Source organism: Callorhinchus milii, unplaced genomic scaffold, assembly GCF_018977255.1.
Source record: "Callorhinchus milii isolate IMCB2004 unplaced genomic scaffold, IMCB_Cmil_1.0 Scaffold28, whole genome shotgun sequence".
Taxonomy (NCBI): domain Eukaryota; kingdom Metazoa; phylum Chordata; class Chondrichthyes; order Chimaeriformes; family Callorhinchidae; genus Callorhinchus; species Callorhinchus milii.
The window spans coordinates 4,385,343-4,411,395 of NW_024704769.1; the positions used below are offsets into that span (position 1 = coordinate 4,385,343).

The 26,053-nt window shown below is 53.1% G+C and overlaps 3 protein-coding genes and 1 long non-coding RNA gene across 5 annotated transcripts; 2 read left to right on the forward strand and 2 right to left on the reverse strand.

Moving 5' to 3' along the window:
- Window positions 1-185: 185 nt before the first annotated feature.
- Window positions 186-14,423, reverse strand: ggcx (gamma-glutamyl carboxylase). 2 transcript variants are annotated; one of them, XM_042344440.1, is made up of 15 exons: window positions 14,393-14,423; window positions 10,254-10,442; window positions 7,667-7,825; window positions 7,165-7,330; window positions 6,776-6,854; window positions 6,269-6,375; window positions 5,720-5,883; window positions 4,969-5,258; window positions 4,676-4,807; window positions 4,035-4,186; window positions 3,599-3,768; window positions 3,076-3,206; window positions 2,113-2,260; window positions 1,260-1,455; window positions 186-820 (listed from the first exon to the last, which is right to left on the reverse strand). In XM_042344440.1, the coding sequence occupies exons 2-15, from the start codon at window positions 10,366-10,368 to the stop codon at window positions 649-651; spliced, it is 2,181 nt and encodes a 726-aa protein (XP_042200374.1). In that variant the 5' UTR covers window positions 10,369-10,442; window positions 14,393-14,423; the 3' UTR covers window positions 186-648. The 2 variants fall into 2 exon arrangements, with proteins under 2 accessions (XP_042200374.1, XP_042200373.1); XM_042344439.1 differs by lacking the exon at window positions 14,393-14,423 and adding an exon at window positions 11,340-11,525.
- On the forward strand, window positions 12,618-17,206 carry vamp8 (vesicle-associated membrane protein 8 (endobrevin)). Its single transcript, XM_007907468.2, has 3 exons — window positions 12,618-12,891; window positions 16,307-16,459; window positions 17,050-17,206. Exons 1-3 carry the CDS (start codon window positions 12,871-12,873, stop codon window positions 17,191-17,193), a joined length of 318 nt encoding a protein of 105 aa, XP_007905659.1. The 5' UTR covers window positions 12,618-12,870; the 3' UTR covers window positions 17,194-17,206.
- On the reverse strand, window positions 14,434-20,009 carry LOC103187807. The gene is made up of 4 exons (XR_488926.1): window positions 19,951-20,009; window positions 19,324-19,414; window positions 16,956-17,093; window positions 14,434-14,463 (listed from the first exon to the last, which is right to left on the reverse strand). It is a non-coding gene; the product is annotated as an uncharacterized LOC103187807 (long non-coding RNA).
- Window positions 20,010-21,632: 1,623 nt separating this feature from the next.
- LOC103187810 lies at window positions 21,633-25,199 on the forward strand. Its single transcript, XM_007907470.2, has 3 exons — window positions 21,633-21,904; window positions 23,015-23,155; window positions 23,605-25,199. Exons 1-3 carry the CDS (start codon window positions 21,902-21,904, stop codon window positions 23,917-23,919), a joined length of 459 nt encoding a protein of 152 aa, XP_007905661.1. The 5' UTR covers window positions 21,633-21,901; the 3' UTR covers window positions 23,920-25,199.
- The last annotated feature ends 854 nt before the right edge of the window (window positions 25,200-26,053 follow it).

Sequence of the window (26,053 nt, forward strand, 5' to 3'; positions counted from 1 at the left end):
ATTTACCCAGAAATAAGTAGGAACCCAGTAGTTAGTCGATTGGCGGATGGCTTTGTAGCGTCTGAACAATGTAGTAAGGCGCTGTGTGAACTGCGAGGATTAATATTATAATTAAATCATTGTTAGAAAGAGTTAGAAAATCTGAGAGAACGAGGTGCGCGGCAAATCGAAACCAACTCTGGGAATCCATTAAATGGTTTTGTTTTATATAAAGCTTCATTTGGTCAAACAAAATTGGCTGATACGAAAATACTTTTGCACGTCAGCTGCTGCTTTTAACACTGATCATCGTATGGGGGGGAGGGGGCTGACACACCTTTCTCTCCAATATGTCCTGCAAAGCTGAGATTCCAGCCTGTTGAGAACAGCCAAATAAAAGCGTGGGGAGGGGGAGAGAGGAGGTGAGGAGGGGTGGGGGGAGAGTATGTTGCTGGTGGTGGGTTGTGAGCACAGTGTTGGGAGGGGAGAAGGGAAGCGAGGTGGGGGGGTGGGGCGGGAAGAGAAAAAGAGAGAATGTAGTGTGTGTTGGTGCTGGAATAGACACAGCACAGACTGGAATGTAATTGACTTGGAAAGAGTCTGAGGTCTTAAGTGTGTTACCATCGGTTGCTGAGGCCCGGCTCGGGGTGGTGGGTGGGGGGGGGGTGGTCACAGCTCGACCCTCCCCTCTGGGACTAGTTGCTCTGCCCCCTGTGATGAGGAGGGGGTTTCGGTATCTTCATGAAACTTCATATTGGCGTAATCATATTCCAGGGACAACTGCTCCAGCGAGGGTTGGCCCAACACCAGGTTCCTGATGGCATAGCTGGTCATGAGGATACTGGGGGTGGGGGGAGATAATGGAGCTGTTAGTAACACAGTAAAACACACACACACACGTCTGATCTGTATAAATCATCTCATCATCTAAATCTCACACCAGCCCAAGAACCTAATAATTATTATAATCCCTATAATATATTATCACGTCTTCGAGACGTCTCAAAGCAGTAGTATAGTGACTGTGTTTTGTGGGTGAAACACGATAGCCAATTGTGCACAGCAGTGTCCCACAAGCAGTCGGGGATGGAGTGACCAAATTACTATTATATATTTTTTGGTGGGATTGTTACCCCCGGAAAAGCGATCCGACAATCGACTTAACAAACAGGTTCCTACTGACCGCTAAGATTTTGCTTTGCCCAGGAATCAAACCCCGGTCTCTCGCTTGCGAGGCGAGGGCTGTAACCTCTGAGCTGCGGACTCCACTATGTCCTCACCTCCTGCGGAAGATCATGTACTTTCTGAGCGTGAATCGCCGGAACCGCTCCAGAACTGTGCTGTTCCTCCTCTTCTCGTGCTCCTCCAGTCTCCTCTGCCGCTGGGCGAAGGCGGCCAGCACCGGGTCAGTGATGTTCAGGCCCTCGGCATTGCCGTTCAGCACCTGCCGCAGCTCAGCGTCCATCTCCTCCGGCTCTGTAACCAGCACAGTCACCAGCGTCAGCACCGAGCCCAGCTCAGGCACTGCCCAGAGCTCAGCCCTCAGCAACAACAACAATAATAATCCTTACAGCAGCCCAACCAGTCACTGCCCACAGACATTTCTCAAATCGACCCTCAGCAGCCCGAAGGTTAGCCCCCATCTCCCCCCCCCTTCGGATCATGGCTGATCTGCACCTCAACTCCAGTTACCTGCATTTGCCCCATAATCCCTTGACTTAATAAAAATAATAATCCTTATGTCTGAGACAGCGCCTTGTCATGTTGTTGAGACGTCTCAAAGCGTTTCACTTAATACAGATGTGGGAAGACGTCGCTGGGCACAATTGGCTGCCACTTTTCGCCCACAAAGTACACAGTCACTACACTTTACAGTGTATCCTGTGAAGCGCTTTGAGATGTCTCGAAGACGTGATGAGGCGCCGGGTCAAATGCCAAGATTATTCTTATTAATTTTAAGGCGAAGTCCCTTGTTCTGGATTCCACAAAATAGGAAATCGTTCCTCTGCAGTTGCTCTGTCCAATCCCTTTATCAGGGGAGGAAAATGCAGAGACCAGATCGTGTGTATACACATACACATGCACACGTACACACGCACGTATACATACCCCTCCCACCACTAGTGTTCTCACCTGTCCCGTTCCTCAGCCTCTCCTGTAGCTCCGCCAGACGTGTATAATTCTGCTCAAACTGAATCATTGTGGTGTTCACGTACAAATACATGTAACAGGAGGGCTCCTCCGACACCGTGTACACATAGTGATAGTCTCCTGCGGGCAGCTAGAACACAACAGGCCAGGTTACAGCCCCCACAAACTCCATGACCCTTCACACCCCCCTCCCCCAGGCTCTGTGTCCCTATGACCCCCCCCGCCACCACCCACTCCCCCATCCTTACCTGGCTCACCATCCCCCAGAGGAGAGAGTTTATCTGACCTGCTCCGCATCCCCCCCACCATCGGCGGTCGGGCCTTCAGTCTCTCTGCCCCCACCCTCTGGAACTGCATCCCAGTCCCTTGTCTCCCTCCCTTCCTTCCAGGCCCGTCTCAAGACCTTCCTCTTCAACCAAACGTGTGTGTGTGTGTGTGAAGTAAAAGGACATGATCATCATCAAAGGCCATGATAGAGTGGATAGTGGGAGATTGTGTCCCCCGGTTGGAGAAACTAAAACCAGGGGTCACAACCTTAAAATCAGAGGCCAACCCTTTCGCACTGAGTTGAGGAAGAACTTCTTCACTCAAAGGGCAGTGAATGTATGGAACTTACTACCCCAAAGGGCTGTTGACGCTCAGTCCTTGAACATATTCAAGACTGAGATAGATTTCTTATTGCAAAAGGGATTAAGGGATATGGGGATAAGGCAGCGTCAGGTTATTAGCTGGAGTTAGATTAGAAGATCAGCCATGATTGAATGGCGGGGCAGAGGCTCGAAGGGCTGAATGGCCTCCTCCTGCTCCTACATGTTATGTTATGTAGAGAAACTTGCCTAGGGTCTCGCCCTGTAGTGTAGTGGTTAGAGCATGAGCGATGCGATACCACTTACAATACAGGGACTCCCGACGTAACATTAACAGGAGAGACCGGGAATGTCTGACCTGCATTTTGTCGCCTTCTCTCAGGCTGTAGTTTCTGTTTTCGGCCACGATCTCCACGGCCACCTCCCCCTGCAGCACCTGGATACTCGTGTTGCCCAGATCCTCGCTCACAAAGTTCTCCAGGTGCAAACCTGCAGCACAGCAACACCGGGCAGTGAAAACACAAGTCGTCGTCGTAGTGTCAGCTCAGACTGTGGGCTCAGAGACAACTGCGGGCTGCACTGGGGGTATTGACTGGGCTCACACACACAGACACACACACCACACAGACACATATACACAGGACACACAGATACACACATATAGACACATATAAACAGACACACATTCACATACACACAGATATACACAGACATACATTCACACACAGACAGATACACACACATACATACACAGACATACACATAAAGACACGGACACATACACAAGACAGACATACACAGACACACGCTAAGACAGACAGACACACGCTGAGACAGACACACACACACAGACACACACACGCAGCCCCCGTGTGAGGTACCTGGGAAGTCTGCGATGAAGACCACATCAGTGCTGTTGTCCAGTGATTTCTCGATCTCATCAAACTTGTGTCTCCACGGCGACAGGTCCACGAGCAGCGGCATCAGCCAGTCCGTCCTCCTGAATGGTGACCAGGCAGCCGCGACCACATCCACCCGCGGGTCAAACAGCCTGGGGTGGGGGGGTGTGGGAGAGGGAGGGAAGGAACACACTGGATCAGCACTGCACACTCACACAGCGCACACACTCACTTTCAGACTTAAAAAGACTCACAGAATTCACTCTCGCAAATGACAACTCAGTACTCACAGCTCACTCACCATTCAACAACAACTTGCATTTATACAGCGCCCTTCACGTGGGGTAGTGTCTCAGAGCGTTTATTCAGTGACACCACACACACAGTGACACACAGTGACACACACACCGACCCTCACCTCTGTTGGAACCTCTCGTTGATGGAGACCCAGATATCGAAGTAGATGTGTGGCTGAGAGATGTTGTAATGCTGGAGCTGGGAGGCCAGACAGGCAGAGTACTGCTTCAACATGTCCGCATGGTCCTTCCAGCGGCGGCTCAGTGTCCACACCTGTCAACGGGATACACTGTGTGTCTCTCTCACTCTCTCTGTGTCTCTCAATCTCTGTGCCCACAACTGTCACCCAGGCCACAAGGTTCATAGGTGACCTCAACTGGCTCCAGCCTCCTTGTCCCTCGTCCTCTCCGCTCCACCATCGGTGGCCGCGCTTTCAGCCTCTGCGCCCCGAAACTCTGGAACACTCTCCATCTATCCCCCTCCCTCCCCATCTTCAGGTCGCGCCTGAAGACCTTTCTCTGCTCCACCACTGTCAAGCGCCCTGAGACGCTACAACAAAATTACATTGGTATTTAGCGCCTTTCACGGCGGGAGGACGTCCAGTGATTTATAAGCGTGAATTGCATAAGGGGCGCTGTGTAAATGCACACACTGAGCCAGACTGACACACACTGAGCCGGGCTGACACACACTGAGCCGGGCTGACTGACTGATGTTACAGTGCTGAAAGTGGAGGCTGATTTTAAGGGTAAATATACTGACCCCCGGGTTGAGGTAGCCCACCTCCCCGGTCACCCCGTCCCTGTAGGTGATTTTGACGTGTTGGTGGGACCGGGAATGGACCATCATGTCCCACGAGTAGCCATAGAGCCCATTGGTCCAGTTATTGTAACCCTGAAAACAAATAAATCCCAGTCACTCTCTCCACGTCCGCCTGCATTTGAGTAAGGAAACCTGACCACAAGTCGAACCCAGGTCCTCTCGTTGCGAGGCGAGTGGTCTAACCAGTTGTCGCCATTGTTTATGTTTATGTTGTTTATCTTCTTGTTGTTTACCTGAGTGATGAAGTGCGAGTACGGGAGGAAGAATTGTTCCAACAGGTAAACGATGGTGAAGATGGCTCCCATCTTGTGCCGGAGGCTGAGTGGATTCTCTCTCCGGCTTTTCCGTTTGTCCCTGGCCTGGGGGTCCTGTTGGGGGTAAACACAGCTCGGGCTCCGCTGGGGGAGCTCCGTCAGGGGGGCCACAGCCCTCAGGAACCCTGGGAATCTCCGGATTATGGCTCGGGGCCAGTCGGGATAGCAGAACAGCGGGGAGGTGGCCAACATGGTGTAAGCGAACATTCCTGCAAAACCACAAAACACGGAGACATCGGGTAAAGCAAACTGGAGCTGGTCAACTGATCAGTTAAACTCCAGCAATTACCCCAATACACACTCTGGGCTTCCCTCCCAAGCCTTGGCTCTTGCCAACCTGTGCCTAATACTCTCCGGAATTAGGTAAGCAAGATGCATCCCTCCAGGGGGACAGAGAGAGAGAGAGAGAGAGAGAGCGCATCCCATTCTAACAATCTATCTCTGGGAATTCCATGTGTAGGTGGGATGTGGGGAATTCTCAGCTTGGTTTGGAGACATGGTGATGGGTTTCCGTGTGTCAGACGCTCGGACTGGGCAAAAACAACCTGATAAGGAACCTCAGTAATTTGTTGTGATTGATGTGCACTCTTTCTCTCTCTCTCGTGAGGAGCAAGGGGATGAAGGGGAGATGAAGGGGGGATCGAGGGGGGAGTGAGAAACTATGACCCACCTATACTGAAGAGTTGCGAGTTCATACTGTGGAAATAGGTGACAAAGACAATGGCGTAGGGACGAGTCACATCGAAGAAAAGCAGGAAACCAGCCGAGAGGTCGAGCATCAAACCCCCACCGTGGACCACCAGCAAACTGACCTTCTCCTCCGTCAGCACATGCCTGGAGGAGTGGGGGGGGGGGGGAGAGAGTGTGTGAGAGAGAGAGGGAGAGATTTTGCCCACAAAACACACAGTCAATCCCCTTTACAATATTCTATGAAACACTTTGAGATGTCGCGATGATGTGATATCAAATTATACACACACACACACACAGACACACACACACACACAGACACAGACAGACACACACACACACACACACACAGACACACACACACACACACACACACACACAGACACACACAGACACAGACACACACACAGACACACACACACACACAGACACACACAGACACACACACACACACAGACACACACACACACAGACACACACACAGACACACACACAGACAGGACCCCCCACCCCCTCCCCCAGGACTGACTTGAAGGGATCAAACAGCCAATGGGAAGCCAGGTGGTTCATAGAATATCCTTCCACCCAATCGGCATCCAACTTCTTCACACCGGCCAGAAAATACACAATAAATATCTGTAACAATTAATAATAATAATTAATTAATAACAATAAATAAATGATTAAAAAGCAGTAACAGTAATCAATACTAACAATAGTTATTAATAATAAATAAAATAATAATAATTACTGTTGATAAGGCTAATAATTAAATAATACCAAGAGAGACAGGGCTGGGATTAGGGGAGGGGCTGGGGATTGTGGGGGCAGGGCTGAGGGAGGGGCTGTGGGTTGGAGGAGGGGCTGTGGGTTGGGGGAGGGGCTGTGGGTTGGGGGAGGGGCTGTGGGTTGGGGAGGGGCTGTGGGTTGGGGGGGGGCTGTGGGGGGGCTGTGGGTTGGGGGGGGGCTGTGGGTTGGGGGAGGGGCTGTGGGTTGGGGGAGGGGCTGTGGGTTGGGGGAGGGGCTGTGGACTGACCTGAGTTCTCAAGACCGTGTAGTTCCACAGAGGTACCTCCACATTCCGCTTCTTCGGGTTTCTGAGTCCGTCCAGAGACCTGGTGAGAGAGAGAGAGAGAGAGAGAGAGGGGGGGGGAGGGGGGGGGGGGATAGAGAGAGAGAGAACGGGAGAGGGGGTTAGAGTTGGAGCGAGAGAGGGAGCGAGAGAGAGAGAGGGTTAGAGACAGATGTTGCAGCGCCCATCACTAGACTACCCCGTCCCAGGCTCTACCACACCCCCTCGCCACCCCTTGCCCAACCCCTACTGCTCCTCCCCCCGCCTCACCAGCAGCGTCCGGCCCAGCCCTCTCCCCCTGTAACCTGCCCCCCGTAACCCCCCCACATCGCGACGCCCCCTGCCCCCCTCACCAGTAGCGATTGGCGTCCATGAAGCAGAGCTGGAAGGCTATCAGGCCGTAAAGGTAGGAGTGGTTGTTCCAGGACGTCTTGTCCAGCAGCAACACGTACCAGTAAGTGGTCATGAACATCAGGCAACTGAGCCTGTAGCACAGGCCCAGCATCACCCCCAGCGCTCCTGTCAGTACATACACACGTCACACGCCTGGCACACGCGAGCCACACTCCAGCCCAGCATCACCCCCAGCGCTCGTCAGTACATACACACGTCACACGCCTGGCACACGCTAGCCACACGCCAGCCCAGCATCACCCCCAGCGCTCCTGTCAGTACATACACACGCAACTATCGCACACTGGACACGCCGGGGGGGGGGGGGGGAGGTATTACAGGGCGGGGCTGTGGGGCGGAGCTGTGGGTGCAGGGGCTGTGGGGCTGTGGGTGCAGGGCAGGGGCGGGGCTGTCGGGGCGGGGCTGTCGGGGCGGGGCTGTGGGGGCGGGGGAGGGTCTTACCGAGCCACATGACCACGAAGACGACGTACATCCAGTCGAGGGGGAGAGGCCTCAGGAAGTTGAAGAGCGGGAAACGGCAAATGATCAATTGATCGTAATATCTGTGATCGAGAAAACTGAGGCCGCGCTCCTGAGGGATGTCAATCACCATCAGCAGCCCTGCCCCCACACAGCGTTAGCCACGCCCCCACACAGCGTTAGCCACGCCCCCACACAGCGTTAGCCACGCCCACAACACGAGTCCCGCCCTCACACAGCGCTAGCCACGCCCACACACAGCGTTAGCCACGCCCACAACACTAGTCCCGCCCCCACACAGCGTTAGCCCCGCCCCCACACAGCGTTAGCCACGCCCACAACACGAGTCCCGCCCCCACACAGCGTTAGCCACGCCCACAACACTAGTTCCGCCCCCACACAGCGTTAGCCACGCCCCCACACAGCGTTAGCCACGCCCACAACACTAGCCCTGCCCCCACAGCGCTAGCCACGCCCACAACACTAGCCCCGCCCCCGCACCGCGTTAGCCCCGCCCACAACACTGCCCCCCCCCCCGCCCTAATTCCACCCCAGCCTCCAACCCCTCCCCCAGCCCCGCCTTCACCCCCAGCCCCGCCCCTCAACAACAACAACAAATGACATTCTCATGGCGCCTCTCACGTCGGGAGGACGTCCCAAGGTGCTGGACAGTTGGGTTTGGGATCCGAGTCGGGTGTAGGGATCAGGAGGGGTTTAAGAATTGATGTGGTGGTGGTGGGTGGGGGGGAGTTAACAGTAAAGCCGACCCCCCCCCACTCTCCTCTGTTTCTAACCTCTCTCCCGGATCAAACAGTTTAAAGGTTTCCGTGCAGTTCTGTTTGGAAGAGAGCGAAGCCGGAAATTCCTCCCGGTGCCAGGGTAATCCTCCCCCCACCATCTGAATTCCCAACTATACATAAACATATAAAAGAATGAATTAGCTGTTCTTCGTCCCAGGTATTTGTTGGCCAGGATCAGCTGCTTCATGTTTGCCTGTAAAACATCAGTGGCCCAAGCTTCAAAGCTACTCACTGGGTGAGGGTTGTGGAGACTCGAGGGATCACACACTCGCGGATTATATTTTCTATATACGATTAAAAAAAATAATTTGGTCACTCAATCCACGACTGTCCTGCCGGTCAGTCGGGCCATCAGCAGTGCCCTGGAGAATAGCAGACCCGCCAGCCTTGGGGGGGGGGGGGGGGGGAGGCCAGTGTGTGCGTTGAGTTGGGGGTGTTAACTGTTGGAGTCGAACCACACAGCTCACACCTCATGGGAAAAGTAATGAAAGCCACATTTGCCACCTTCACACAGACCGACACGTGGCTGAAACCTCGACACAGCTTTGATGTCGACCTGATTCCAATTTACACAACGTTCCCTGTGGAGCTTTCATCCCAGTCGGACAGATTTACCCCCTCGGAAATTCTGTCTTTTATTCTAGAGAGAGTCTCCTACATACTGTGATTTTCCTGGCTCAGTCTCTCTCTTTCTCTTTCTCTCTTTCTCTTTCTCTCTCTCTCGCCTCCAAGTCAGGAAATTGTGGGTTCTGAGCTCACAGTACAGGCTGACGCTATAGCGCAGTGCTGGGGAGAGCGAGAGAGAAAGCACCGCATTGTTCACAAAATGCACAGTCAGTCACTACACTTGACGCTCGATTAAGGTCCTGCAAAGCGCTTTGGGACATCCTCGTGATGTGTTCGGCACGACATGGAATCCAAGCGTTATTACTACCAATTGAGAAATTCTGCACCAACGTTGCATTTATAAGAAAAAAAGAGGTTCTCGAGGCTAAGGGCAGACAGAATTCGGGGGAATTTGGGCGGCTCTGACGCCGCCACCCCCAACCCCCCAGCCTGTGGTCCTGACCAGAATTCCTGGCCTCTCACCAATATCCACAGCACAATAAACAAAAGGCAGCCATGTTCTGGACTGTGCTATTTTTACATTGAGGATCTACTGAAAAACCCCAAAACCCACATCTGGAGCCTCGCCTCTACCCACTTCCCTGCCCAGAGTCTCTGTCCTTTCCTCTCAACCTTTCATCTAACGTTCATCTAGACAGGGCACAGATGGAGAGTGAGAGTTTAATGTCTCACACGAAGGACGCTCTCTCTCTCTCTCTCTCTCCCCGCGACGTGGGGGATCGAACCCACACACCTTCTGACTCACTCGAGGCGAGAGTACGGTACGACTGAGCCTGGCTGACACACATACACATAGGGCTGGTGTCTCAAGCCCCCCACCCTCTCTCCCGCTCTCCCTCCCTCTCCCTCCAGCTCAGTCTTTCTCCCGCTGGAGGCCACAGACTGGGAAAGGCACTGATCTGAGCAGGTGTGTCCATGTTAATCCCAACACCTGCCGAACACACAAGAGAGCAGCACATGTGTGGTTCCCACGTACAGTCACAGCGACTCCCAATAATAATAATAATCCGGGCATTTGATATCGCACCTTATCCCGTCTATATACATGTAAGCTGATATTGTTGTTGCCTCTGTTGTTATTGCTGTTGTTGTTGTTATTGCTGTTGTTGTTGTTGTTGTACGGGACAGAGACCAACACTCACCAAACAACGTTCTGAAGATGCCCAGCGAGGCGGGGTCTGTTGGGCGGTTCAGCAAACACACACACCGCTGCCAGCTCTGCAGGTCAGACAACTCGAACCCGAAAATCCTCTTCATTTTACTTTTCTCTTCCTCCCCCGTCTCGCTCCTCGCCTTCTTCGCCTCCTTGCCCGCACTGCGCCTCTCACCCCCTGAGAGGAATAATGATAATAATAATAATAATAATACGGTCACTCAATTCCGCCAGTTTGTGGGGACGACGATGTGCGCAATCGGCTGCCGCGTTTCACCCACAAAACACACAGTCGCTACACGTTACGGTGTGTCCTGTGAAGCGCTTTGAGACGTCTCGACGACGGGATGAGGCGCCGGGTCAAACCCCGGAGTTATTATCATTGTAAAATGGCCCCGATATCCTCCCGCTGCTCACTTTGAACTGTCGACAAACAATTCCTGGTACAGAAGTGAGGCAACAAAGTACACAGTGAGTGGGTCTTACACAAACAGCCACTGCTCCCTCACCCCCTCACACAGCTGTGCTCTGGGGGGGAGAGGGAGAGGGTCAGAGGAGAGATGGGGGGGTGAGGGTGAGGTGGGTGAGGGGTGGAGGTGGGGTGAGGGGTGGGGTGGGGGTGAGGGTGAGGGGGGTGGGGTGTGAGGGTGGGGTGAGGGTGGGGGTGAGGGTGAGGTGAGGGGTGGGGTGTGGGGGTGAGGTGTGAGGGTGGGGGTGAGGTGTGAGGGTGTGAGGGTGAGGGTGAGGGTGAGGGGGTGAGGGGGTGGGGTGAGGGGGTGGGGGGTGAGGGGTGAGGGTGGGGGTGAGGGGGTGAGGGTGAGGGTGAGGGGGTGAGGGTGGAGGTGAGGGGTGGGGGGTGGGGGTGGAGGGGGGGGTGAGGGTGAGGGGGTGAGGGTGGGGGGTGAGGGTGAGGGTGAGGGGGTGAGGGGTGAGGGTGTGGGGGTGGGGGGGTGAGGGGAGGGGTGGGGGTGAGGGTGGGGGTGGGGGTGAGGGGGTGAGGGTGGGGGTGAGGGGGTGAGGGTGGGGGTGAGGGGGGTGTGGGGGTGAGGGTGTGGGGGTGGGGGTCGGCACTAACCCGCCCTCGGCATGTCCTCGGCTTCCAGTCAGTTTCGGGCTCTGTCTCCCACGTCCTCAGCGCCTCTCTCTCTCTCTCTCTCACTCACTCACTCACTGCCGCAAACTGTGACTCGGGATCTCTGGCCACTGCCTCACTGCCGCAAACCAGGTCCGCCTGTCGTAAACACCTCCCCCTCTCCCCCCCCCACACCCCCCCCCCCCCACCAGCTGCTGCTTCACATGGGTTCAAAAACACTCAAAAAATAATAATATAATAACAATCCTCGTATTTGATAGAGCGCTATTCACGTCTTCTCAACGTCCCAAAGCGCTTCACAGAACACACTGTGAAGTGAAGTGACTGTATATTTGTGGGCGAACGCGGCGGCCGATGGCGCACAGCGATGTCCCACAGACAGTCGTGGGTTGAAAATGACCAATTTATTATTGTTTTGGGGTTTGGAGGGATTACGGAGGGAAACCCCTGAAAACAGAAAAACCTCTTCAAATCCCCCGACTTTTCGCACTTTTCGTGCCCCAAACCGTCTTCGCCCGCAGAACGCACAGTCACTGCACTTTCCGCGGCGTCGCGACGCGGGATTTCGCCGTCAAGCGTAGTGACTGTGTGTTTGCGGGCGAACCCCGCCCCCCCACCCTCCCCACCCGGGCGGCCGGTTTACACCAGCGACGTCCCAGATATACCCCCCCACCCCTTCCCCCTCCCGGGAAAAGAGAAGGGAGTTTCTCCCTCTCTCTCTCTCGCTCTCTTTCTCTCTCTCTCCCCCGGTGTCCTGTCCGACAATGGCCCCCCCCAAATAAAATCGCTCGCTCGCTCCACGGCGTCGTCCGCCGGGACGTCGCCTGCGAAAACACACAGTCACTACACCCTACACGGCGAGAGGACCCGGGTTCGATTCCCCGGGTGGCTCGGGGCCAAACCTCGGGCCAGTCTCCTTACTCCTCGCACCCAGGCACGGCTCTTGTTTACCGGCAGCAAGTGGGAGCTCGGTTGTTAAGTCGATTGGCCGATCGCTTTCTATGCAAAATAAGCCCTTGAAATAGTAAAAAAAAACAACTCGGTCGTCAATCCACGACTTTGTGGGGACGTCGCTGTGCGTGCCATTGGTCACTACAGTCACTACACTTTGCAACATACCCTGTGAAGCGCTTTGAGACGTCTCAACAACGTGATAATGCGCCGGGTCAGATTGTTGTTGTTATTATTATCGTTGAGAGCGTGGACTTCTGGACGAGTGTGCGGGTGAGTGAGTCAGTGAGTGACGGAATGAGTGAGTGAGTGAGAGAGAGGGAGGGAGAGAGAGAGAGAGAGCGGGGCAGAGAGAGGGTTAACAGCAGTTACAGGACTGTGATAACCTTCAGCTCTGGACAAAACCAGGAAGTGCCGTGAAAAGAGTGAGGATAGCAAAGTTTTAGCAGGAAGTTTGTGTGCGAGTGACTGAGAGACGAGACGAGAGGAGAAGGCAGAGCGGAGCGGAGCGGAGGCTGATCATTGGGACCTCGAGACAAACTGAGCATCAACACCGAGATTGATGGCAGCCACGGGCACAGGAGTAAGTCAACCCTGACTCTACCGTCTGCACTGTAGCCGCTCAGACCCTCACTCCCTCGCTCGCTGGGGGCAGAGACACAGGCCTTCAACTTCACTCGCTCACTCACTCACAAACTTTCTTTCTCTCTCTCTCTCTCTCTCTGTCTTTCTTGCTTTCTCTCACTCTCTCTCTCTCGCCCGCTCTTCCTTTCTCTCTCTCTCTCGTTTTTCTTTCTCTCTTTGTCTTCCTTTATCTTTCTGTCTCCCCTCTCTCCCCACCACCCCGTCTCTCTCTTTCTCTCTCCCCGCACCCCCCACCCCCGTCTCTCTCTCTCCCCCATTCTCTCCCCTTCTCTCTCTCTATTCCCTGTATGAGCCTCTCTGCCCAGAGCCTGGTACCTCTCTCAGTATCTCAGTCCGCTCCCTCGCTGGTAATTAGACATTCAGCCTTTTTCCAACACTCAATGAAGACCAACTTCCTGTTGTTTATCAGGAGGAAGTTGCTAATATTTATTGCTAAAACCGTTTGTCCCCATTTCCCGGTCCCCCCGGGGCTCAGATAGTGAAATGCGGTGCTCGTATTAGAGGACGTGTCAAAGCGCTTCACAGGATTCACTGTAAAGTGTGGGTTTTGTGGGCAAAATGAGCGGCCAATTTGCGCCCAGCGACGTCCTCCCCAAAACAGCAGCCAGAGCCTCAGTGAGCTCAGGGTCCCCAACATTGCGAGATGGGGGGGGGGGGGCTTGAACCCACAACCTCGGAGGATAGAGAGCAAGTGACTGAGTCGGGCGTTCGACAGTAAAGTGGAGTGACTGTGTGTTTTTTCGGCGAGCGGTTTGCACTCAGCGACGTATCTGCGCTCGTTTCCTGTACAGTAAAGTCTGTGTTAATGTGAGTGTGAAAGTCAGTCAGTGAAGTGTTAGTTTGTTAGTTACCAGTGAGTTATTGGTGCGGAAATCAGTCGCGATGCGGGCAACTCCTTGACCCACACCCGCCATCAATCTCTCTCTCTCTCTCTCTCTGACACGCACTTATTTCAGTCACTCAGTAATCTCTGGCATTTCCGGCTCACAAACAATTTTCAGGTGACTTTTGAGAACAACAATTTACACAGCGGTTTTCACATCACGTCACAGGGATGTCTCAAAACCCTTGTCATTGCTGACCGACTGACCCGACTGACCGGGAACCCTAGCTCGAGTGGGAGGAGGGGGCAAGATGGGTGAAAACAATCACACAGTCACTACACTTTGCAGTGAAATCCCACAAAGCACTTTGAGACGCCTCGATGACGTGATGAGGCACTGAGTCAGTATTGTGAAATACCTTGTCAATCGCTTCAGAAGTTCATCAGTATATCTAGGAGCAATTTATAGTCTGTGTGGGTGTGTTCTGTGCAGTCCTGTAGCTCAGTGGTTAGAGCTCTCGCCTCGCATGCCAAAGGACCCGGGTTCGATTCCCAGGCAGGTCAGATCAGGGCGAAACCTTAGGCAAGTTTCCTTACTCCACACACACACACGTACCTGCCTCTGTTTACCAGCAATCAGTAGGAACCCGGTTGTTAAGTTGATCACGTTTCCTGGGGTAATAAACCCTTAAAAAAAGAATGTAAAAAATAATAATTTGGTCACGACCGTTCATATGGGACACTGCTGCGTGCAACTGGCTTCACACAGACTCTCACACACACACCCACACTGACTCTCACACACACACACTATCACACACCCACACACAGACTACCTCACACACAGTCACAGACAGAGCAGGGCTGAACCTTAAGTCATTCCACAGTCGGTTGCTGCACACTGAACCCTCTGGCTGTTTAGTGACTGCAACAAAGGCTGTTTGTAACTGACTCTCAGGATTATCAACATCACTTAATTACTGCTCTCCACAAAGTGAAGCCATTGTTACTCTCCCTCCCTCCCAGGCTTCGATGTGTCAAGCATTCGGTGCAGCGCCTTTCGCATCGGGAGGAGACGTCTCAAAGCCTTCACAGGATTTCACTGTAAAGTGTAGTGACTGTGAGGTTTGCGGGCAGTCAATTTGGCTCATAGCGACGTCCCCGCAAATGAGCAAGTGATTTAATCTGGGATTGTCGGCCAGGACACCGGGGGGAGAGAGAGAGAGAGAGAATCTACCTTCTCTTTCCCCCTGACAGCCCCGCGGGGGGAGATCTTTAACACCCGCCCGAGAGGAACACAGATGGGGAGTGAGTGAGGGTTAACGTCTCCTCCGAAGGACGGAGTCTCCAACAATGCAGCTCTCTCTCTCCCCCCCCAGCGCTCTCTCTCTCTCCCTCACGCGTGTGTATGTGGGTTGGGGGGGGTGGGAAGAGAGGCCTCGAAATTATGATGTCCTGACTCGGAGGCGAGAGAGTGAGTGACTGAGCCGGGCTGGTATTGATTGCTGACTCGGCCCAGGTTACAATCACTTGGTTTTGCATCTCATCGACTGCCTGTCGTTTGCCATTTAAATCCTTTGCAAAAGACCTCAACCTGTGAATGAGCCGTAGCTGATCCGAGCCGAACAAGCAGCGGGAAAGCTTGACCAGACAGCGCTCTCTCTCTCTCTCGATGGCCAAGCTGTGTGTGGGTTTAGCTGGTTAGATTCCAGCAGTTACCCCAACGCACACTCTGGGTTCCCCCCCACCCCACCCACTTGCCATCCGACTCCTAATACTTTCCGGAATTAGGTGAGCAGGGGGCGTCCCTCCAGGGAGAGAGAGAGAGAGAGTGGGGGGTGGGGGGCGGGGAGAGAGAGCGCATTCCAGTACAACAATCTATCTCTGGGTTTCCGTGTGTGGGGGGTGGATGTGGGGAATTCTCAGTCGGGTTTGGAGACTCTTAAGCAATGGTGACGGGTTTCCGCGTGTGTCAGACGCCCGGCTGCCAAAACAAATCCAGTCCCATTATCTCTGTCACTGTCGCTGCCCAGTCAGGGGAGTGAGGTTTAACGTCTCGGAGACGGATCGGAAGTGCGAAGGAGAAAGACTTTGCAATTGGAGACTTCAGTGACGCCTCCAGAACGAAGGTTTCAGATGTCATCCTGCGTAACACACACACGCACACACCTGTAGTCTGTCAAACTAGTTTGACGACAGATATGCTCACCTCACTGCCAATAACTCAACACAACTCAAAGCTCTGACATTCTACCCCCACATATCCAACCCCCATCACACACCCCGGCACTCTGCCTCTTGTGTCAGATGTTTTTGTACTAAGCACCATCCAATCTTTGATATAGCGACATATCTTCTGTGTCAGTAAAGGGAGTTTCTCTCTCGCTCTCTCTCTCCGGTGCCGATTCCCAGCGTATCCTGTGAAGCGCTTTGAGACGTCTCGGGGACCTGACAAGGCATTGTATCAAATGCGAGGATTATTAATATGATTATTACTAATTATTATTAATGATCGTCTGTATCCCGGCAGGAGGCAGAACAGGCCAAGGTGGACCGAGTGCAAAAGTTACAGAGCGATGTGGAAGGTGTGAAGAACATCATGACGGAGAATGTCGACCGTATCCTGGCTCGCGGGGAGAAGCTGGACGATTTGATGAACAAAACAGAGGATCTTCAAGCCAGTGTGAGCCTCAGATCCGCCCCACCCCCACCCACACACCCCCAACCCACATACACACACAGCCCCAGAGAGCACTCTGTAATATCTTCACTGGGGGTGCCAGCCTGGCTCGGTGGGTAGCGCTCTCTCTCTTTCTCTCTCTGTCTCTCGCCTCGGAGCCAGAAGTTTGTGGGTTCGAGCCCCACGTCGGGGATGTTGAATCACAGTCCAAGCTGATGCTCCAGGGCAGTGCTGGGGGCTACGCCACATTGTCAGAGACGGTGTCCTTCGGACGAGACGTTAAACTTCACTCGCTCCCCGACTGTGCCCTGTTTAGGCGGTTGCTAAAGGTTTCCCGTGGGGCTGTGGGTAAAGAGGAGTTTCTCTCTCTCTTTCTCCCGGTGTTCCACAGTCACTAGACTTTACAGTTAATCCTGTGAAGCGCTTTGAGGCGTCCTCCTGACGTGAAAGGCACCACCTGCCTTAAAGGGGCCTCACCCTTTACCTGAGTTTTACTCACCTCCTCCATATGGCACTGGTTGGGGTAGTGACTGTGAGTACTGGCCGATAAGCCACTCACACTGACCTCTCTCTCTCTCTCTCTCCGATTGCAGTCAGAACACTTCAAAACCACCTCACAGAAGGTGGCAAGGAAATACTGGTGGAAAAATACGAAGATGATTATCCTGATTGTGGTGATCGTGTCTGTCATCCTCATCCTCATCATCCTCTTCGCCACCAACGTCATCAAAACCTGAGGAGGGGGCGGGTGGGGGGGGGAGACAGCCCCCCCCACCCCCACCCTGACCCCCACCCCGCCCCTAGTCCATGCACTGTATTCATCACCTCCCCCATCTTTAATGTTCCTGTTCCAGTGAAGCTCACGTCAGTTCCTATCAGTCGGGACCAGAATATTTAATACGTAATTTAATAATAATAATAATAATACTCGCATTTGACCCGGCGCCTCATCACATCGTTGAGACGTCTCAAAGCGCTTCAGGGTATATACTGTAAAGAGTAGTGACTGTGTGTTTTGTGGGCGAAACGCGGCAGCCAATTTGTGAGCAGCGATTCCCCCACAAGCAGCCGTGGGTTGGCTATGAGGAGTTAGGAGGTGATTATTATGACACGTGCAAATAAATCTAAGTGGGTTTGATAGGAAACTAAATGTGATTCACGGGTAAACGTGCGACTTGGGCATTTATATGATATATAAAGATAAAGATAAGACTGATGTGAGTTTCACTGTTATTTTCATCCTTTAGCCGTACAGATAGTGTTTTGGGACATCTTTCTGACGTGAAAAGCGATCGCTGTGTAAATGTGATGTTGTTGTTGTTGTTTTCAACTCTCACCTTAAGACCTACCTCTTCGACAGTGCCTACGGTCACCTACCCCCTCCCTCCCCTCTTTCCCCCGCACCCGCCTCGCTCCCCCTCCCTTTCCCCCCTCCCCTCTGACCCTGACCTGTGTGAACGCTGTATAAACACAAGCTGCTGCTGCTGTTGTTGTTGTCACACTCTCTGCTTATCACTACAGCTTCCTCTGTGCTGAACATATGTCTGTGTAACAGCCACCCACACACTCCGAGTTGTACAAAATCATTCATGTGGAAGTTAGTTGCTGGACTTAAAATATAAATATATATATATATAATATAGCTCGTAACGACCAAATAATACTCCAATTAATACTCAGCCTCTCTCACTGTCTTGTCATAGGAACCTATAAACAGGAGGAGGCCATTCAGCCCATCAGACCTGTTCCACCATTCTATTAGATCAAGGCTGATCTGTACGTCAACACCATTTACCTGCCTTTGCCCCATATCCCCTGATACCCTGAGCTAACAACCCTCCCCTCCCCTCCGTCTGACGTGAAGGGCATTGCGTAAATGTTGTTGTTGTCGGTTCTCACTGTGACAGAGAGAGAGACAGAGAGACACAGACACTCAGATAGATGGATAGAGAGACACTCAGAGACAGACAGACAGACAGACAGACAGACAGAGATTTCACTGATAGATCTCTCTAGTAGTAATTGCTGGTGACATTGGCTGCTTGTAACACACTCGCCCCGTCCTGTGTCTCTTTCTGTTTGGAGAAAGGCCGCAGTTTATGTGGTTAAAACACCCGTCTCTCACTCTGGCTCTCTCTGGCTCTCTCTCGCTCTGTTTCTCTTTCTCGCTCTCTGGTCATGTTACAGCTTCTGAGCGAAGCTGAGCCCAAAGTGTGTGCTCATGGCTTCGTGTGTTGTAAGATTCTATCTTGCGTGTAGCTGGCCTGTGTCTAGCATGTAATTAGCGTGTATCTGGTGACAAGGGGAATTGAATAAAGACTTTCGGCCGATGTGACAGGCTCAGTGTTGTGCTCTGCCACTGCTTAAGCACTTGGGGACACTGCTCTGTGTGAGGGGTGCTTTGTGAATGCAAGTTGTTGTTGTTGATGAGAGACTGCCTGTCTCTCTGCCTGTCCTTTAGTCAGTGTCCAAACCAAATGACACACGTTACCAGCCAAGCCAGTGGGAGCCCAATTTCTGCACCTGTCAGTCAGACTTTCCATTGCTTAATGATTATTTATAGTCTGTGCTGTCACCCTCAACCCTCTCCCCAAGTCCCTCTGCCTCACACAGCTCCCAACTGTCTCCCAGCGAGCAGATCAACCTCAAGCTCCTCACCCTCACCTCCATATCCATCCCTTCTCTCTCTCTCCCCCACCTCTCTTTCTCTTCCCCCCTTCTCTCTCTTTTTTTCTCTATCTCCCTCCCTCTCAGAGGCAGCTAAGCCAACAATCCCCCTCGCAGCTGTTTGGGGGCAAAACGCGGCAGCCAATTGCGCACATCAAGTGTCCAACGAAAATAAAAATGGATTGAGTGACCAATTTTACCTGGGGGATTGTTGGCCAGGACACCGGGGAGAGAGAGAGAGAAACTCCCTTCTCCTTTCCAATAGCACCGCGGGAGATCTTTGATATCCACCTGCACAGGGGACAGACAGGGAGTGAGGTTTAATATCTCATCCGAAGGCCACGTCTCCGACAATACAACACCCCACCAGCGCTGCTTTGGAGCGTCAGCTTAGACTGTGATTCCAAGTCCCAGCATGACACACACTGAGCCGGGCTGACACGCACTGAGCCGGGCTGACACGCACTGAGCCGGGCTGACACGCACTGAGCCGGGCTGACACGCACTGAGCCGGGCTGACACCCCCTGAGCCGGGCTGACACGCACTGAGCCGGGCTGACACGCACTGAGCCGGGCTGACACGCACTGAGCCGGGCTGACACGCACTGAGCCGGGCCGACACGCACTGAGCCGGGCCGACACGCACTGAGCCGGGCTGACACGCACTGAGCCGGGCTGACACGCACTGAGCCGGGCTGACACGCACTGAGCCGGGCTGACACGCACTGAGCCGGGCTGACACGCACTGAGCCGGGCTGACACACACACACACACACACACACTGACACACACTGAGCCGTTTGCTCTCACAACTCTGTACTTCTTACCTGGAGGCTATTCTCCTTGTGTCCACTGGAGGGCGCTGCCACCTGACCGTTCCTCAGCTTCTCAGTGAACACAACAACAACAACAACAACAACAAGAAGATTACATTTGAGGACGTCCCAAAGCGCTGGACAGTGACAGCAATTCAGACCCGAACTGGAGTCGGGGGGTGGGGGGAGGGGAGGGGCCGGTGGCATGGTCAAAGAGGAGGGTCTTGAGGCGGAACTTGGAGGAGGCTATGGAGGGTGCGAGGCGGAGTGACTGGGCGATGGAATTCCAGCGGTTGGGGGCAGAGTGGCTGAAGGCTCTCCCGCCAATGGTGGGGCAGGTGGGTTGGGGGATGTGGAGCAGCCAGAGCCGGCTGAGCGGAGGGGACGGGCGGGTTGGTATGGGGTTTAGGAGGTCACAGGGATAGGGTGGGACGAGGCCATGGAGGGCTTTGTATATGAGGACCAGGATTTTGAACTGGATCCTCTGAAGGATAGGGAGGCAGTGGAGTCGGGCGAGAGTTGGGGAGATGGGGTCACGGAGTTTGGCGCAGGAGAGGACACGGGCTGCAGAGTTCTGGATTATCTGCAGTTGTGGAGGAAGGGGTTGGGAAGGCCGACACACAGGCGTTTGCATAGTCAAACCTGGAGGTGATGAAGGCGTGAACAAGAGTTTCAGTGCCTGAGGGGTGGCGGAGACGGGCGATGTTACGGAGGTGAGGAAGAAAAGACAGTTGAGGGTAGAACAAGACACCGAGGTTCCTGACTGGAAAAACACTGGAAATAAAGAGGATTATTATTATTATTTGTGTTTTCTCCACATGCATTTGGCAAAATCCCTTCATAAACTTCCCACTACAAGACAGCAATATACGGTATAATATTCCTTGCATTTGATCCAGCGCCTTACCAAGTCGCCACGTCTCAAAAAATGTGTTTTGTGGGCAAACCCGGCAGCCGGTTTGCTCCCAGCGACGTCCCTACAAACAGCCGTGAAGCGAGCGAGTGATTTAATCTGGGGGCCAGGACACCGGGGGGAGAGGGGAGAGAGAGTGAGGAACTTCCTTCTCTTTCCTCCGACAGCCCCGCGGGGGGAGATCTTAGCATCTTTAAGTGAGGGTTAACATCTCCTCCAAAGGACGGAGTCTCCGACATTGCAGCACTCTCTCTCTCTCTCCCCCCAGTGCTCTCTCTCTCTCTCCCTCTCCCCCCAGTGCTCTCTCTCTCCCCCCAGTGCTCTCTCTCTCTCTCCCTCTCCCCCCCAGCGTTCTCTCTCTTCCCCCAGCGCTGGGCTGGAGCGTCAGCCTGGACTGTGAGCTCAGAGGCCCTGACGTGGGGGGGGGGGGGGCGAGACTCAAACCCACAACCTCTGAGGAGAATCAATATTTACCCACTGAAAAAGGGCAAAGTTCTGGGGCAGAGAAAGATAATATTAATATTAATAATAATAATCCTTATATTGGATAATAATAATCCTTACATTGGATAGACCTCCTTATTATGACTTTGAGGCATCTCAAAGCATTTCACAGAATATACGGTAAAGTGTGGTGACTGTCTTTTGTGCACAGCAGTGTCCCACAGCTGCAGATCGAGTTTATTACCCCCGGGAAAGTGATCCACCAATCGACTAACAAGCAGGTTCCTACTTGCTGCTGGTAAACAGAGGTGTGTCTGTGGAGTAAGGAAACTTGTCTAAGGTTTCGCCCTGACCTGATGCGACTGGGAATCAAACCCAGGTCCTCTCGCTTGTGAGGCCGCTACGCTAAAGGACTCCAGACATCAGCAAATCTGTTTATAATTCCTCTCCGCACGCATTACAGAGAATTGAGAATGCGATGGAGCTTCCTGAAAACTTGGTGTGAAAGGGAGGGAAGGGGTGGTTTGACTGGAAAGCAGGAAGGAAGAGGAGGATATACAAGCCACAGACAGACTGAGAGCAGCTGTGAGCTGTAGAGGGGCAGATATGGTGAGTGTCTTCTATTCTTACTGTACTCTGTGGCTGCCCAGCAAACTTATCCTCGTTACCCCGTCCCCACCAGAGGCTTTGGTCAAAGTTTCACCCACATTTTCATACCGTGAATGTGAAAGTGAAACCTTCAAATGTTGCCTTAACTCGGCTGAGTGTGAGCGTGAAGGTTAAACACTTGCAAAGTGACTGACATGTTAACAACACACAGACACAGACATTGGGCTTGGAGAACAGAGATGCACTTTTCTCTGTGTGTGTGTCTCTCTCGCTCTCTCTCTCTGATTGTGTGTTGAGCTGTTGGCTGTTCTCTGTGTTGTAACTCGTTCCAGTTTCCCCTGTACAGCGGTTAACGGAGTTCACAGCTGAGTGTTTATACAGTAACATTCACAAAGGCCACATCTCAGCCCCTGACCCTCTGTTATAGCAGAGTAACTAATCCAGCAAATGTACAGCAGTGAAGGGAGGGTTAACGGCTTCCACATGAGTAAGAAAAGGCTCTGAGATGCCGCGCTGTGTAAATCCACCTTATTGTTGTCATAACATTCAGGATTTCACTGTAAAGTGTAGTGACTGTGTGTTTTGTGGGCAAACCCGGCAGCCGGTTCGCTCCCAGTGACATCCCCGCAAACAGCCGTGAAGCGAGCGAGTGATTTAATCTGGGGGCCAGGACACCAGTTGGGGGTGGGGGTGGGGGGAGAGAGAGAGAGAGAAACTTCCTTCTGTTTCCTCCGACAGCCCCACGGGGGGAGATCTTTAACACCCGCCCAAGCGGAGCACAGACGAGGAGTGTGTGGGGGTTAACATCTCCTCCAAAAGATGGAGTCTCCAACAATGTGGATCTCTCTCTCCCCCCAGCACTCTCTCTCTCCCCCCAGTATTCTCTCTCTCTCTCTGTCCTCCCAGCGCTCTCTCTCTCTCTCTCTCTCTCTCTCCCCCCAGCGCTCTCGTGGTGGGGGGGAATGGGGGGCTGCGGGCTCAATCCTGACCCGGAGGCGAGAGAGAGAGAGAGAGCGTGAGCGTGAGCGACTGAGCCGCAAATTGACACACAGATACATACAAGTCTCGGAGTGTCTGTATTTGCTAATCTCCATCACTGCGTTGCTGCAGAACGGCTCCAAGGACCTGCAGAAGCTTCAATCGGAGGCCGAGGAAATCAAGGATCTGATGCACGGAAACGTGGTGAAGATAAAGGAACGGGAGGAGAAGCTGACCGTGCTCGAGGACAGAGCGACGGTGCTGGAGGAAGCGGTAGATGATCTCTATCTCGTTCTCTCTCTCTCGCTCCTTGCTCTCGTCTCTCTCTCTCTCTCACGCACCTACGCACACTCCCTCCCTCTCTCTCGATCTCTTTTCTCCCATTCTCTTTTTCCCATTCTCTCTCTCTTTCCTTCCCTCGCCCACAGAACACGCAGTCACTCCACTTTACACTGAAGTCCTGCAGACATCCTCCAGACGCGAAAGATTCCTTTCTCCTCTCTCTTTCCTTCTCTCTCTTTCTTTCTTTCTCTCTCTCTCTCTCTCCCTCTCTCTCTCTCATCTTTCTCTCCCTTTCAAAGAGCCGGCACAGGTATGAGGGGCCGAATGGCCTCTTTCTGTGCTCCCTCTCTCTCTCTCTCTCCTCCAGCCCCGATGTAACAGGGGTGCGGGGGATAAGAGAGAGAGAGAGATATTCTCTGACGCCCCTGTCTCCCCCTCAGGGAAAGACTTTCCAGAAAACCTCACACAAAGTGGCCCAGCAGGAGAAATTCAAGAACAGGAAATACAAGATCATTTTGGGGATCGTGTTGGTGACTGTGACAATCATTCTCCTCGCCATCGTCTTGTGGACCTGCATCCCCAGAGGATCAGCTCCCACCTCTTATTCCAGCTCCACGGAAGTGAGGGGAAGCGAGAGTGGGCCCCACCTTCTGGGGGCTGAGGGGGGAGTAAGCCCCACCTCTGGGAGCAGAGTGGGGAGTGAGCCCCACCCTCTGGGGACTGAGGGTGGAGTGAGCCCCACCTCTGGGGGCTGAGTGGGGAGCGAGCCCTACTCTCTGGGATAAGGGAGGGACACAGGAACCCACTCTATCTCCTCAACACCTCACCCTGTGGTTCCCATCACCCTCAGTGACGCTGACACACGGTACAGACCCCGAGAGACAGAGAGAAAGAGAGAGACAATAGAACCGGTCACACCTCTCTAGTATCTCATTCTACCCCGCCACGCCCTCTCTTCCTCTCTCTCTCTCTCTTTCACTTTCTGCCTCTTTAATCCGTTTGGAAAAAGAACATAGGAACAGGAGGAGGCCATTCAGCCCCTCGAGTTTGTTCTGCCTTTATATTAGATCATGGCTGATCTGTACCTCAACTCCAATTGCCCGCCTTTGCCCTGTATCCCTTGATACTCCGACCTAACACACATCCATCCGCCTCAGTCTGGACAATGTGAATGGACACAGTCATATGGGTTAAAATTAAAAGGATTCAATTAGCTTCTCTTTATTGCAATCTCCCCCCACATTGCCTACCCCCCCCCCACCCCACGCGCATAATTTGCTGTGATCCTTGGAGTCTCCTCTGTTTAGGTGATTGGCAGAGCGCTTTAATGGGGGCAATAATATCTTAAAAATAATAATAATAATGTGGTCACTCAATCCACCACTGTTTGTGGGACGTTGCTGTGTGCAATCACTATATTTTACAGTGTATCCTGTGAAGCGCTTTGAGACGTCTCAACGACATGATAAGGCGCCGGGTCAAATGCCAGGATTATTACAGGGATAGCGATTCCTTAATTGGGAATCCCTAATTGGAGGTGCAAAAATATTCTCGAGTGTGTGTGTGTGTGTGAACATGTCTGTGTGAGCATGTCTGTGAGTTTGTGTGCCTGTGTGAACGTGTCTGTGTGAGTGCGAGTGTGTCTGTGTGAGTGTGTGTGAGCGTGTCTGTGAGCGTGAGCGTTTCTGTGAGTGTGTGTGAGGGTGTGTGTGTGCCTATGTGTCTGTGTGAGCGTGTCTGTGTGTGTGAGTGTGTGTGTGTGGGCGTGTCTGTGAGTGCGTGTGTGTGTGCGTGTCTGTGAGCGTGTGGGTGTGAGGGGGAAGGGGACGGTTATAGACCACAATCACATCCTGCAGTGTGGAGTAACCTCTAACCCACAGAGTGAGGAACTCTTTGTGGCAAACTAACAGCCTGTGAACTGCACCAGAAATCTGGAATGTTCAAGGAGCTTTGTGTAGTCACATCAGTGACCCCAGGAAACTATGCGCGATTTACTGCCTGTACATTAATTGTATAATAAAAGGTTTTAACGTTATTCACATATTTTGACTCTACATTCACTCACTCACTCGTTCACTCACTCGTTCACTCATTCGTTCACAGTCCAGGCTGACGTTCCAGTGCAGCGCTGGGGGGAGAGAGAGAGAGAGAGAGTGAGAGAGACGCATTGTCCGTCCTCTTTGGATGAAACGTTAAACCTCACTCCGCCCCCTCTCTGTGTCTGTTCAGGTGAACGTTAAAGATCTCCCGCGACGCTGTTGGAGAAGAGAAATGAGTTTCTCTCTCTCCCTCTCCCCCCCTCCCACTCCGGTTTCCTAGCTAACAATCCCGCACCCCCCCCCCCCCAGATTAAATCACTCACTCACTACATGGTTTCATTGACATTTTCCATTCATTTCACATAATCTGAGCGTCCGGCCTCAAACCAGGAAATCACCAGGGCTGGGTTTCCTGACCATAGATAGTGTCAGAGAGAGAGAGAGAGAGATAGGGGGGTGGGGGCAGAGAGGCTGAAGGCCTGACCGCTGATGGTGGGGACGTGGTGAGGGCCGGAGATTTCAAAGCCTGGATTTTAAAGCCAGTTTTCTGTGTGTGTGTGTGTGTTGGTGGGTGGGGGGGAGGGGGGGCATTGTCTGGCTATCGCCTGAGCGATCTCTCCCTCTCAGACTGTTGATTTTCGTTGCTCTTGAGACATCAGTGAAAGATTTAATAATTCCACATTGCATTCCAGACTCGGGAATGTCCACGTGTGGGCGGCACACGCAGGACTCTCAGTCTGGTTTGGAGACGCTTAAGCGCGGTGACGGGAGTGTGTGTGTGTTTGTGTCTCTGTGAGTCTGTGTGTGTGTCTCGGTCGGTCTGTGTGCGCGTCTGTGTGCGTCTGTGTCT